The 14,633-nt window shown below is 56.2% G+C and overlaps 1 protein-coding gene across 3 annotated transcripts; it reads right to left on the bottom strand.

The window, feature by feature from the left end:
* Window positions 1-4,827: 4,827 nt before the first annotated feature.
* LOC119108514 (CUE domain-containing protein 2) lies at window positions 4,828-14,473 on the bottom strand. 3 transcript variants are annotated; one of them, XM_037232086.1, is made up of 7 exons: window positions 14,357-14,473; window positions 12,970-13,064; window positions 12,054-12,247; window positions 9,132-9,307; window positions 7,371-7,523; window positions 6,175-6,306; window positions 4,828-5,044 (listed from the first exon to the last, which is right to left on the bottom strand). In XM_037232086.1, exons 2-7 carry the CDS (start codon window positions 13,056-13,058, stop codon window positions 4,895-4,897), a joined length of 894 nt encoding a protein of 297 aa, XP_037087981.1. In that variant the 5' UTR covers window positions 13,059-13,064; window positions 14,357-14,473; the 3' UTR covers window positions 4,828-4,894. The 3 variants fall into 3 exon arrangements, with proteins under 3 accessions (XP_037087981.1, XP_037087979.1, XP_037087980.1); XM_037232084.1 differs by having other exon boundaries at window positions 14,343-14,473; XM_037232085.1 differs by having other exon boundaries at window positions 12,970-13,067; window positions 14,343-14,473.
* Between the last annotated feature and the right edge of the window lie 160 nt (window positions 14,474-14,633).

Raw genomic sequence — 14,633 nt, forward strand, 5'->3', positions numbered from 1 at the left:
CAGCTAAGTTTATTGGCACATTCTGGTTGTAGATTAGATCATTTCTTACAAGCCCCCCCACCCCTCTCCCCCTCCCCCACCCCAAGTCATTTTGTGATACTATGCCTTTGGCCCAGAGCTACCATTTGCTGAGTCGTCAGCTGGCCCGGAGCTACCGTTCACCGAGTCGTCAGCTGGCCCGGAGCCACGGTTCACCGAGTCGTCAGCTGGCCCGGAACTACCGTTTCCCGAGTCGTCAGCTGAACCGGGAGCCACCGTTCACCGAGTCGTCAGCTGGCCCGGAGCTACCGCTCACTGAGTGGTCAGATGGGCCGATCTGTGCTCGCGATCAGGCTCGGTCGAGCCGGTGACCTGACGGGCGCTGTCCATGCCGGAACCACCGCTGGAACGACCGGGTCAGCGGGTCGAATCACCAGCGGGCCTGATCACCATCACCATCAGCATCGTTTACACCACCGATAGCACCAGTGGGGCAGCCTGTGACTGTCTGTTCAGATCATGGACCTAACGGTAAGCTGGGTTCGAACTTTTTCGACTTGAGTGGATTGATCTTCGCCTGCCTAACGTGAGTGAAAATGCTGACAGAGTGTATTTTACGGCCGTGCTAATTACACACCAAACAGTAGTAGGCTCTACATTAATCTTATGATGTTTGAAGTCGCGAACAGATGTTATCGCCACGCTGCCTAAGACTCGTACAGTAAATTCTGCCGATATAGTCATGCGATATTGTAGACGATGATACAACTTGTAACTGTCTCTGTATAACCCCCCACATATGACACGGCTGTTAAAGCGACTGAACGTCTGGACGCGACTCTTGGCCGGCACTTGACCTGACCGGGCTGTCGATGACCGTAGCCCGCACTTGACCTGACCAAGCTGTCGATGGCCGTAGCCCGCACTTGACCTGACCGAGCTGTCGATGACCGTAGCCCGCACTTCACCTGACCGAGCTGTCGATGACCGTAGCTCGCACTTCACTTGACCGGGCTGTCGATGACCGTAGCTCGCACTTGACCTGACCAGGCTGTCGATGACCGTAGCTCGCACTTCACTTGACCGGGCTGTCGACGACCGTAGCCCGCACTTGGCCTGACCGAGCTGTCGATGACCGTAGCCCGCACTTGACCTGACCAAGCTGTCGATGGCCGTAGCCCGCACTTCACCTGACCGAGCTGTCGATGACCGTAGCCCGCACTTGGCCTGACCGAGCTGTCGATGACCGTAGCCCGCACTTAGCCTGACCGAGCTGTCGATGGCCGTAGCCCGCACTTGACCTGACCAGGCTGTCGATGACCGTAGCTCGCACTTCACTTGACCGGGCTGTCGATGACCGTAGCTCGCACTTGACCTGACCAGGCTGTCGATGACCGTAGCTCGCACTTCACTTGACCGGGCTGTCGATGACCGTAGCCCGCACTTGACCTGACCAAGCTGTCGATGGCCGTAGCCCGCACTTCACCTGACCGAGCTGTCGATGACCATAGCCCGCACTTGACCTGACCAGGCTGTCGATGGCCGTATCCCGCACTTCACCTGACCGAGCTGTCGATGGCCGTAGCCCGCACTTCACTTGACCGGGCTGTCGATGACCGTAGCCCGCACTTGACCTGACCAAGCTGTCGATGGCCGTAGCCCGCACTTCACCTGACCGAGCTGTCGATGACCGTAGCTCGCACTTGACCTGACCAGGCTGTCGATGACCGTAGCCCGCGCTTCACTTGACCGAGCACTTTGCTGAGCCGACCTCAAATCGAAACCGCGGGCGCGGCACCCCTGGTCAGCCTTGCGTGCGGGCTCGGGAGGCCTCAGCATGTGGTCAGGCCTTGTCTTGATTTTCCTAAACATATTACGGAATGAAACGCTCTGTTATTGCACCATACTGACAATGCCGTTAGGCGTCTCAGAACTTAGCAGTGCTGTAACTTACCGCGAGGGGAATAAACAACCAGAGCAACTACCAACAAGGTCGGCTTACGGCTAGCGCGCACTCTGCCCTTTGTAAGACACGGTCGGTTTACGGCTAGCGCGCGCTCTGCCCTTTGTAAGACACGGTCGGCTTACGGCTAGCGCGCGCTCTGCCCTTTGTAAGACACGGTCGCCTTACGGCTACCGCGCGCTCTGCCCTTTGTAAGGCATGGTCGGCTTGCAGCTAGCGTGCGCTCTGCCCTTTGTAAGAAGTCTCCGTCTATGATCATGCCAGCGGCGGCGCCCTTCGGCCACCGGCGCCCAGTTGCTGTTGGCGGGTCGGTGAAGACCCCAGCGGCGGGCTTGGTGACCGCCGGTGGGAGTAGCACGGGGCCTGGCGGGACAGCCGCCGACACGCCATACCAACAGTGGGTCCGGGGGGACACGACCCGCCGAGCCTCAAGCGTTCAGCCAAGCCGTGGAGGCAAGGCGGTATTGCAGTGCAGCAAAACTCTACTTCGGAATGCGCGTGATGCCTGGAGTCGCCCGGCGAGCACATCCAGTCTGAATGCCACATGGCGTCCACCTGCGCACGATCGGCAAGGTGGGCCCGCCGTCTGAGCATGTGGCTGAGATGATACGGACGGCGCAAGCAACGACTGTCACGTTGCGGCTTCTGACCCGAACGTGCGACAACAGACGGACAAATGTTAGATGACGTTTATTTCATTGCAACTTCGAAAACGTGTACAAGAAATAAACAGATACGCTCGACAAATAATCATGACATCGCCAACTCAACGGGTACGACTACGTTCCGAGCTAGAACGAACAACCCTACAGAGAGGACTAGAACATAAATCAGACCTGACTGATGCGGCGCAGATCTTAGGACCCGTGCGCCGGTGACGCACGAGCCGGTTGTGGAGTCCAACTCAGCACAACGCACGGCTAGCTTGCTAAATGTCTCATCTGTCGTCCTACGCTGGACGACAGTATGCCTGCCACATCGGGCCAATTGGTTACGGTGCGACTTATGGAGCCGCCGCTCACAGGGCAACAGGAACGTCACAGGTACACAAATGCTAGCAGCAACTTGGCAAGCCTTCCGTCACAGAGAAAGCCGTCGCCCTTCCAAGCGTCTTTACCCCGCCTTCGCGGAGCTGGCAGCAGTGCATGGCTCGCGGGACGTGGTGACGTAAAACTCGTGGGTTAATCAAGTCTCAGGATGTGCCAGATCACGCCGTACCGCACGAGAAATGGGTGAATATAAACGCCGGTGCAACAGGAACGTACCTCAACACTAGCTACCGTCTTAAAACATCCGTGCTGGCAGGAACTAAAGTGAGTACAAAAAGAAACGACACTTAAAACAACGCCACGTCCTCTTCAGATCATAAAAACTTACCACGCCTACCGACGGTTTAAGTATCCGCCGAGGACGACGCCAACACAACATTGTACTACAGCGCTACAGCAAGACGTCTATCACATTCACGGAGCGTCCTCTCTACACAGCGGAGGGAAGCTGGAGAGTCGTCCGCATGCCGGAAGCGCGTGCTGATGTAGGTACGTGTACCCGCACAGACGTGCATAGAAGACGGCTCAGAAATAACTATGTGTAGTGTGGTGGATTCACACAATGCCTCCGTGCACAGCGGCGTGTTCCGAGGACGTTTCTGTGCACACTAACGTGATCCGTGAACGTGTTGTGCACAGCGGCATCGTCGGAGGACATCCGCGTGCACACCACGGCGGTCGGCCTGTCTCGGCCACCCTGACTGGGCCAGAGACGACCCCCGAGCGCGTCGGCCGCCACTTCCGCACGCGCACACAGACGCCACGGCAGAGATCACTGAGGACGCGCGCAGCTGAGACTGAAGTTGGGGATGGGAGCGGGGCGCCGAAACTCACCCATTGTGACATACAGGCGGCCGGGCGTGAGATGCCCGCCACCAGGGATCGTGCAGACGACCTGCTGGATACGACAGCAACTTAACACGCACCCCGACTTGGCCAGTAACTTGAGCCCGGCTGACAGGATACATCCCGCTGCCCCAATGTCTGAGCCCAAGCACGGCCCAAGTGCTGGAGGCGGGCCCGTAACAGCGCACGCACCGCCCGGATGGCGCACAGCAGTCATCTCCAACATCTAGGGGCGGAAGGGGACGACAGCGAGCAGCTTAACAATGGGGCCTCACAAAGAGATTCACAGGACTAAGCACTGAAAAAATGGAACATGCAAAACTGAAAGACTATGCGCACACATTTCGTCGGCTAGAGATACTTTTGAATTCCACGGAAGCGTTCATCAGCCCCTAAGCGGGCCCAGCCTGGAGTCTCCAATCCCCTTTGACGCGGCCGGGTATTGCGCAGCAGCCCAGGCTGGGCCAGAGGGCATCGCTACGACAGGTGGCGGTCAAGCGGTGCCGGCTGTGCCAGCTGGGTCCCGTGCACACACACACGCCCGCACAGGAGACGGCGGCAGCGAGCCGGTGCCGGGCGCCGCTGGCCGCCGATATGGTGGGCGGGCCTGGTCACCCCCGGCCGCCTGCGTCGGAAGCAGCGCCGGCCCGGCTCCGGTAGGCGGCCGCCAGAGCTCCGCCGACGCCGACAGCAGGCCGGCCGGCCGGCAGGCAGGCACGCGCTGCAGCCGTTGCCTGAGCGGGGCGGGGGAGGAGGGAGTGATGGGGCGGGGGGGACCGGGTCCGACTCGCGCCTACCGCTCACGGTCTCGGCGCGGCGCCGCCGCCGCCGCCGCCGCAGGCCGGCGCTCGCGGCCCGCAGGACCGGTGCAGACCGGGTGTCTCGCGGCGCGGCCGCCGGTCATCACAGACAGCACACTTACTCACGAACAGAGGGAGAGGGAGGGGGGGGGGGGGGGGGGGCGAGGAGCGGCGCGGCAGGTCGGGCGGCCGCTCGGCGCGTATCATCTGGCCTGCGGACGGCGCGGCGGCGTCGGCTTCCGCCGGCCGACCGCGCGCTAGTGGAACCGGTACTGCTTCAGCGGCTTGAGGCTCACGTACGTCTTCTTCATGTCGTCCTTGGTCTCGGCCCGCTTGATCTCGGTGAAGCGCTCGCCCTTCAGCGACACCACCTTGTTGTCCAGGTAACGCACCATCTTCTTAGGCGACTGCGGACAACGGCGTGCCGGGCTCACGTCGGTTGGTAACACTAGCCAATGGCCATAGCTAATCACTGCAGGTGGGAAGACATCGAGGAACGGTCACACTGAGTTGTTTTCTGGCATCAGGTATGATACGGTCATGGGCGTTACCGATATCTCACGAGCCGCCACGTCCGTCATGAAGCAGCTGTCCAATCGAGCACCAGTTGGGGAGCGCGCAGAGGAAGGCGGTGCCTCAAACTTGAGCATCCCGAGAGAGCCTGGCCGGTCGCGATCACAAACCGGTCATCCGGTGCCAGGTCGGGAACGCCGGCAATGGCCGCAGCAGCAGCGGGCGTTACCGGTTCCCCCAAACCTTAGTGTGCCTCAGACATAACCTGATAACTCTGCCGCTCGTTGTCGCCGCGAATCGTGATTGACGGGAGCATGCAACCTTTTGATGTTGTCACTTTGGATCAGATGCGTCCGATCCGATCCGTAATACCACTTCCCCTCCAAATCCCTCTAAATACATCAGAATGATTTAAAGAAGCCACTTCAGCGGGAGAAATATCATTATATTTCTTGATCCTCGCTATGAAAATAACGTCCATTTGCCTTGCTTTTTCCAGTATGTGTTCTGTAATGGCTGCAACACACCAATTTGCCAAATGCTGGCGTAATAAATGCTTCGAAAGCTTGAAACACTCTTTTAGAGAAAAATATACGCAAACAAGAGGTCATTATATAGACGTCAAATTCAACAAAATGTTATACTATGGCTTTGATTTCTCCCCTATGGCGCTTATCACAGCGGCTCTTTCTGGAGCGGACTTTGGCTTTGGGAATCGGATAATCACATGGTCTATAGTGACGCACTAGTTCAAACTTTAACCAATGCGCTTCCCGGTAACTGGCCCTTGCCGCTTGCAAGGCCAACCACAAACGTTCATTTGTGTTGGCGTCATTCATGCCAGTACACGTGCCACTTTTGAGCCCACAGACCAGCAATGTACCGATGTACTGGTTAAAGCAGATCAAAAGTGGCACCCCTAACCCGTAACATCGACCACGCGCCAGTCCAAATTCTGCCGTTGTCATGACGGCGGCGGTTGTCACATCGGCGTCGCCGGTCGGGGGTCGGCGGCAGCACTCACCGACTTGGGCAGGTGCGGCTTGTGCTCCCGGCGGCTGTCGTCCACGTCCTGGTAGCTGTACTTGGCGATGATCTGCGCCTTCAGCGACTTGTCGTCCAGCTTCTGACGGTCGGCGCGCCGCCGGCTCAGCATCTGATGGCCAGGGTCAGGCGCCACATCCAGGTCAGGGTGTCACGTCAGGGACGACGTTAGCGTCAGGGTTCCACGGTAGGGTCAAGCGCCGGGTCAGGGTCAGGCGTCGGGTCAGGTTCAGGGTGTCACGCCAGGGACGAAGTTAGCGTCAGGGTTCCACGGTAGGGTCAGGCGCCGGGTCAGGTTCAGGGTGTCACGTCAGGGACGAAGTTAGCGTCAGGGTTCCACGATAGGGTCAGGCGCCGGGTCAGGTTCAGGGTGTCACGTCAGGGACGAAGTTAGCGTCAGGGTTCCACGGTAGGGTCAGGCGCCGGATCAGGTTCAGGGTGTCACGTCAGGGACGACGTTAGCGTCAGGGTTCCACGTCAGGGTCAGGCGCCGGGTCAGGGTCAGGCGCCGGGTCAGGTTCAGGGCGTCACGCCAGGGACGAAGTTAGCGTCAGGGTTCCACGGTAGGGTCAGGCGCCGGGTCAGGTTCAGGGTGTCACGTCAGGGACGAAGTTAGCGTCAGGGTTCCACGGTAGGGTCAGGCGCCGGATCAGGTTCAGGGTGTCACGTCAGGGACGACGTTAGCGTCAGGGTTCCACGATAGGGTCAGGCGCCGGGACGGGGCCAGGCGCTGGGTCAGGGTTCCCCGTACACGACCGGTGACAGCTCACAACACACAACGATACAGGGCAGGTCCTGACGACCCCGGCGCCTCTGAGTCCACTCGCGGCAAGCGACTGCAGAGCGGTACTGGACGGGTCGCAGTGGCCGAAGAGACCCAGTTAACTGCCACCCCTCCCCCCTCCCCCCCCCCTCCGCACCCAAGTGTCGTAACTAAAAAGCTGCAAGGCTTCCCCGTACTTCGCACCCAAGTGTCGTAAGTTAAAAGCCGTTAACCTGACCTTAAGCCCCAACAGTAGGAGTTGAAGGCGTACTATCACCTGTGTTTGCTTCCGGGATGAAACCGTCGTGGCACTCGGACATCAGTGACCACCCCAGTCACGTGCGTCGTCAAATACACAGCACGGACAGCACCGCGCATAGACGGCAGCGGGCGCCTTCCCGCCGCCCAGGTACCTGCTGCGACTGCGTGATGGCGTCGCCAGCCTCCTGCCGCGTCAGCAGCAGTTGGGCAGCCTCCTCCAGGGCGCCGCCGGCCAGCGCCAGGCAGTGGCGCAGCTCCAGGGCGCAGGCGGCCGGGAACATGTCGGCCAGCAGCCGCAGCTCCTCCTGCCGGCAGACGTGTCGACGGCTCACACCTCTGCCCATTGGTCACACAGCCCACCAGAGCCGTGTCCTGACATGACCGGCAAGGCCGCTGTCACTGCGCAGCAGGCCCGCCCAGACACCGGTGACCCGCCCTTCACACCAGACCGGGGCTCCGAGGGCATCCCAAAACAATGGACGAGTCACGTCTACGGCAGCTGTGAAATAGGGCGTGTGCTTAGACGCCCGGAGCGCGTCGGATGGCGCCGACACTGGAGCGGCGCCCACGCTCCAGTGTCGGCGCCGACACTGGAACGTGTGCAAGACGCTCGGAGCGCGTCGGATGGCGCCGACACTGGAGCGGCGCCCACGCCCCAGTGCCGGCGCAGACACGCCAGGCACGACTGTTGGCCGGCTCGGGCACGGTGCCACTGATCGGCCTCCACCCAGGCCTGACCGTAGCCCAGTGGCCTGCGGAGCGTACTTATCCCGCTAGCCCCAAGGGTTCATTTGTTAAATGCGCGAGGCCTTTAAAGTTGCACAGCTCATTTGTGCCGGCATATTAAAAAGAAAATGCACCCTAAGCAAGACTGTTCCGCTGGCTTTTATCGAGCTATTTAATATTTTAACGCTAGCCGACCAGGAGTTCCAAGGCATACAGACTCCATGTGTATCTGCATGGAGCGCCGCGCATTTTCCACCCTTCGGACAGGTCCGCCCGCTCTCCGCAGGGCGGCTGGTGCGGCGCCACGTCCGCAATCAAGGGGTCACTGGGCAGATCCGCCCGCTCTCCACAGGGCGGCTGGTGCGGCGCCACGTCCGCAATCAAGGGGTCACTGGGCAGGTCCGCCCGCTCTCCACAGGGCGGCTGGTGCGGCGCCACGTCCGCAATAAAGGGGTCACTGGGCAGATCCGCATGCTTTCCGCAGGGCGGCTGGTGCGGCGCCACGTCCGCAATAAAGGGGTCGCTGGGCAGGTCCGCCCGCTCTCCACAGGGCGGCTGGTGCGGCGCCACGTCCGCAATCAAGGGGTCACTGGGCAGATCCGCATGCTTTCCGCAGGGCGGCTGGTGCGGCGCCACGTCCGCAATAAAGGGGTCGCTGGGCAGGTCCGCCCGCTCTCCACAGGGCGGCTGGTGCGGCGCCACGTCCGCAATCAAGGGGTCACTGGGCAGATCCGCATGCTTTCCGCAGGGCGGCTGGTGCGGCGCCACGTCCGCAATAAAGGGGTCGCTGGGCAGGTCCGCACGCTCTTCGCAAGGCGGCTGGCGCGGCGCCACGTCCGCAATCAAGGGGTCACGCACAGAAGCACCGGCCCGCCCAAGACAGTTGCACCAGTTCTCAATACAATACGACGTTTTTGTTGCCAGCACACAACTAGCGCCGTCAGCACGTCGCACTACTTATCTTATTGACGGCACCCCGCAAAAATTGGAGACATAGCGTTCATCTAAATTCCAAACACTCACTGTCGAAGCGTCTGCACCGTGGCATCTCGCTACAGGCCGCCAACAATATGATTGGAACGCAAATTCTAGCACACAAGATGCAAGCCTAGTTAATTTCTCAGACCGAACAAAGACAAAAAAAACTCGAGTCCAGCCTAGCCGTCTTCTGTTCACCCGTTGCTGACCTCCCAGGCGGCGTCGCTGACGTCGGAGCTGGCCTCGCTGGTCTCGGAGAGGCGCGGCGTGCGAGCTGCGGCCGGCCCCGGCTCCGACTCGGCTGGCGGCCGCGGCCGGAGCGCCGACTCCATCTGCGACGCCAGCAGCGCCACCGGGTCACAGCCGCCGTTGGCCGACTGGCCCTCTGGGTCACACGGAGAAGGGAGGTCACAGCCTGGCTCTGGGTCACACGGGGACGGGGGAGGTCACAGTTTGGTCCTGCGTCACACGGAGACCGGAGAGGTCACAGCCTGCCTCTCCGCCACATGACGGGAGAGGTCACAGCTTGTCTCTCCGTCACATGACGGGAGAGGCCACAGCTTGTCTCTCCGTCACATGACGGGAGAGGTCACAGCTTGTCTCTCCGCCACATGACGGGAGAGGTCACAGCTTGTCTCTCCGTCACATAACGGGAGAGGTCACAGCTTGTCTCTCCGTCACATGACGGGAGAGGTCACAGCTTGTCTCTCCGTCACATGACGGGAGAGGTCACAGCTTGTCTCTCCGTCACATGACGGGAGAGGTTACAGCTCGTCTCCCCATCACATGACGGGAGATATTACAGCTTGTCTCTCCGTCACATGACGGGAGAGGTCACAGCTTGCCTCTCTGTCACATGACGGGAGAGGTTACAGCTTGTCTCTCCGTCACATGACGGGAGAGGTTACAGCTCGTCTCTCCGTCACATGACGGGAGAGGTTACAGCTCGTCTCCCCATCACATAACGGGAGAGCTTACAGCTTGTCTCTCCGTCACATGACGGGAGACGTCACAGCTTGTCTCTCCGTCACATGACGGGAGAGCTCACAACTTGTCTCTCCGTCACATGACGGGAGAGGTCACAGCTTGTCTCTCCGTCACATGACGGGAGCGGTCACAGCTTGTCTCTCCGTCACATGACGGAAGACGTCACAGCCTGGCTCTCCGTCACATGACAGGAGAGGTCACAGCTTGTCTCTCCGTCACATGACGGGAGAGGTTACAGTCTGGCTCTTGGTTACATGGAGACAGGAGAGGGCCCAGCCTGGCTTTGGGTCACATAGAGACAGGAGAGGTCACAGCCAGGCTTTGGGTCACATAGAGACAGGAGAGGTCACAGCCTGGCTCTGCGTCGCATACATACGGGAGAGGTCACAGCCTGGCTCTGGGTCACATTGGACAGGAGAAGGCACAGCCGCCATCCAAAACTGGCCCCCTGGGTCACCCGAAGACAGGAGAGGTCACGGCCTGCCTCTGGGTCACAAAGGACAGGAGAACTCATAAGGGGTCAGGCCACAGAATGCGGGAGAAGCTGCAGCCATCGTCCGCAGAAAGCCGGGCGCCACAGAGACGCGAGACGTTACCAGGAGTCGGTACAGATCACAACCGTCCGCCGACTAGCACTCTGAGTCATCCAGAGACGGGAGGGGAGAGGACGGACGGAAAGGAGAAACTATCCCGACACAGTAGACGCCCCATTAAGCCAGACGACGTCGACGGCGCCCTTCATCCACAGGCCTTCTCACTGAGTTCAGAGTGAGTCGGAAGCAACAGCAGGTCGTTAAAACTCTGATGACGATACAGGGACTTTCAGGATCCACGCGCCGGGACCCTCGACAATGGTCACTTTAGCCAAGTTCAAACCCGTCCTGTTCGGGTTATACAATATAAGTATTGCTTCGATGGTTACGCTGGATCAGTTTGTTCTCACTGAACCAGCTTCAGTCGTTTTAGATAACGCTAACCAGCAACGACCAGTTTTGCTTAACACGCGCTCGGGTGGGGGTGGGGGTCAAATTGCCCCCCCCCCCAAGAATTTCTAGAATGGTTTCCGAACGGCGCGGCGCAGCCGTGCCAAATTTTGCATACCTGTAGACAACTGAATAGGGGATCGTTTGGTACACAAATTTACATGTACTTTGTAAGGTCGCTGACCTGTAGCAGGTCAAAGTCCGGCCGTGGTTTTAGCGAGGGCAATTTCTAGGGAATCGTTCAATCTGGTGCAACAACGAAGTGTTAGACGAAACCATACATCTATGAGATGCTCTCTTAGGTCAACGCAATTTGCTCGTTCAATATTTTTGTTGCCTAAGGTCATGTATGAAGGTCAGACCAAGGTCAACACTAACCAGTTTTATTACTCTAGGGCTTGCTGTATGAGATAGTTTCTGGTGCTCATTTCAAATATACTGATAGCAGGAACTGCATTGTACATCTTCCATAGACTTCTCAGAGGTCAGAATAGGTCATTGACCTAAAATGGCCCAGGTCAACATCTTGTCTTTAAACACACTGCCTAGCATACTCTTTGTTGCTTATTCAAATGCAACACTTAGAGCAGTCTTGCATGATTTTGGTCACCATAACCTTAAAAAGGTCAAACAAGGTCACTGACTTTAAATGAGCAGGTGACCTTTTGCTTAGAAACAGTTGAATAGGTTCTGGGGGTACTTTGGAGACTAACCTGGAATTTGACCTTGTTTGACCTTATTTAGCCCGAAGGTTGTCACCTAGGAACCTCAAACTTTGACCTAAGTGAGTTCACGTACAGATCAACACACGCTGTGAATTTGGTATCTCTAACATTCTTTTTTCCTTCCCGAGCCCTCCGGGGGGGGGGGGGGGTCAAATTGACTCCCACCCCCCATCCGAGCGGAGGGTATCTAGCCGGCCACCGGGGCGCGTGTTAAGTGAGGACACATCGAACTGTTTTGTTTTCTCTTAGCGAAGCCTACGCGGGCAACCGTCAGATGTCTAATGCCATGTCCCACATACATCACTGCATGTTGTTGCAAGCAAAACAATTCATTAGGCAATGCCGGTATATTTCTTTCTGTTCTACTGCTGCATTTCAAGGCTGACTGGCACCGCACAGGCGACGGCCGGCTGAGGTTGATGGCTGATATGCTTACCTTCTCGCCGTTTGGCCAGCTCGGACGCCAAGCCGAAGATCCACTCGCACACCTGCTCTGGCTTGATGTCTGCAAACTCTGGAATGTAGGCGCCCAGCATCTCGGTGAAGCCCTCGACGTCGAAGCCGTCCTCGTCCTCGCCGAGGTCCTCCAGAATGCCGACCACGTAACTCAGCACTATGTCGTCCACACATCTGGAATGGCAGCACAGTCACAGTCATGCATAAAGTGTGCAAATCATTACAAAAAACATCCAACATATTATTACACAGGCATTGCAGATCACTGACACAAAATGTTTCTGACCTTTAGCACAGAACCAACATATAGGCCACACATCGACCACTGTGGCTGATCAGATGCCCAAGCTCAAAGGCCATAGAAACAAGACCTAGCTTAGTATAGATCACACATCGACCACTGTGGCTGACCAGACGCCGGAGCTCAAGAAACAATGCACGGCTTACATCAGTTTGATGAAGTTCAATTTTCAGCCAAATAGTCCCTTATCAGATATGGCATGAAATGCTTCTTCAGAATTCACTTTTACTGAAAGGTTTGCAGGGATGGCTTCGACCCCAGGGCACACACTGCACGGAGCTCGGCGCTCGGCGCGTGCACCAACCCATCCAAGAGCTGGTGGGTTACAGCACTGGCATCATGGCCCAGTTTAAGGTTATGCATGGGGGGGAGGGGGTGGAGTGGGGGTGATGGGACAGCCCAGCAGCTGCAGTGTGGGGCCTTTCCAATTTAGGCTTGCATCTCTCTTGCCTTCATTTTTTCCAGACATGTGACTGGCATCCAATTATGTTTCAGCATGTACTGGAGGTATGTGAACCATATGGGTGCTCTCGTTTGGCACTGACTGAGACCCCACACATTGTTCAGCAAGCCAGTGACTGGCCAGGATACTCACTCTAAGGAGGCAGCAGGTATATGTTGCTGGACAAAGTTGGCCAGCGCCTCGCTCACTACGCTCTGCAGGTCAGACTTGGATGTGCCCATTGGAGCCTGCTGGGAGGAGCGTGTAGTGACAAACATGGCATGCAGAGGGCCAACAGACAATGATGGCAGCTGTGATGTGAGGCATACCTGTCCTCCACACCCAACAACTGCATCAGTCTACCTCACTACAGATGAATGGACAACCACTGACAAGTTAGGTGTAATGGTGTCAAAATGGAGTCCTGGAGGGAAGGATTACTTCATCCATATTGCTGCATTGTATTGCTGATAACTGGCCTCATGTCCATCCGCCATTGGGAACTATGCTGGGCTGATTTAGCTTTATTCAATAACCTTACCTGGAAATTCCTTGAGCTGGTAGCTACCATATGCACACATCCTTTATAATATCTATTTTCCTCAGCAAAAGACAAAGGGGATTTACAAGTTACAATATATCAGTATCTATAAATAATATTTTGAAAGGATGACACATAAAAATGTTATTAGTCATCACATATTTTCTTCAAGATTTTAATTACTTAACTTACTGGATTATGTAGCACAGGTCAGCAAAACAGAATGGAGAAATACAAGTAGAATTTTGATGCAGTGAACTATTTGTTTCATGACATATCACCTAAATGTCTGGCAAAAGCACTAAGAGGAGGGGGTTAAGGGATACATTCCCCCAGTACTTTGTATTGCTTCATTGCCTGACACCAGTAATAATCCTATCATACCATTCATTTGCCTTCCAAAAAAACACCCTTGCCTCCCTCCTCTTTTGAGCAACATTCCCTGCCTCATAGCTTTTCATACTGTTTGAGCAAAAAATCCTGATAATGCTCTCAACCTTACAATGTCTCCAAATTCTGCAGACCATAAAATTGCTTAAGTTGCATATTTATGCTATAACAAACATACTAACAAGTCCCCTCCACTTGCCTTCACTCACAAATCATGGCATCAAAGATGGCTGATATGTTTCTATCTTTATGAAGAAACATGTCCACCTAAAATCCCCACTTGGTTTTGGTGTGCCATATTTAAGATCATTGCTTAAAAAATAGACTGGGTTTCAAAAAGGTGACACAGGCTCCACTGGGTGTGATTACTAGGGTACTCATGGCATCAGATGGCGCGACAAATGGCTAGCAATGTGTGATATTGTATCCAACTGCATTAAGCATTTCACACTGCAATTTCCACGTTCGCCTGTTTTTCTGCTCACTTAGAACAGTCCCAAACTTTATACAATCGCTTCCCAGCTAGTCGGAATGCTGACTGCTTGGGAGAAATGAATCCATGAGAGTAAAAGCCAAGAGGAACGATTTAACTCACCTTGCCAAACTTACACTGTAATTCAAAACCTATGCGGCCATAAAGAAAGAAGTAATGCTACTTCCAAGGACCTTCACAAACTCTTAAGTCCACCCACGGCACCTATCAACGCTTCGGTTTTGTATTCGGTTTGGTTGCTTCGATTCCGAGGGGGCGTTTACGCCCAACTCAGGTTGCCTGCACATAACACGTTGAAATAAATATTTAGTATAAATCAAAAATATTTTGTTCAATGCACTAAAACTAAATAGTAATGTAATTTATATTATTTGTAAGTTAGTTCACATGAAT

This window comes from Pollicipes pollicipes, unplaced genomic scaffold, assembly GCF_011947565.3.
Source record: "Pollicipes pollicipes isolate AB1234 unplaced genomic scaffold, Ppol_2.1 Scaffold_6686;HRSCAF=7923_pilon_pilon_pilon, whole genome shotgun sequence".
Lineage (NCBI taxonomy): Eukaryota > Metazoa > Arthropoda > Thecostraca > Pollicipedomorpha > Pollicipedidae > Pollicipes > Pollicipes pollicipes.

What these genes read in the sequence shown, in the direction of transcription:
- LOC119108514 (XM_037232086.1), bottom strand. Translation starts at nt 13,058, where the DNA reads ATGGGCACATCCAAGTCTGACCTGCAGAGCGTAGTGAGCGAGGCGCTG. An exon ending in GCTGGCCAAACGGCGAGAAG is followed by an intron (nt 9,308 to 12,053) that starts GTAAGCATATCA and finishes CGTGTGACCCAG; the next exon opens with AGGGCCAGTCGGCCAACGGC. An exon ending in AGCCGCACCTGCCCAAGTCG is followed by an intron (nt 5,045 to 6,174) that starts GTGAGTGCTGCC and finishes CGTTGTCCGCAG; the next exon opens with TCGCCTAAGAAGATGGTGCG.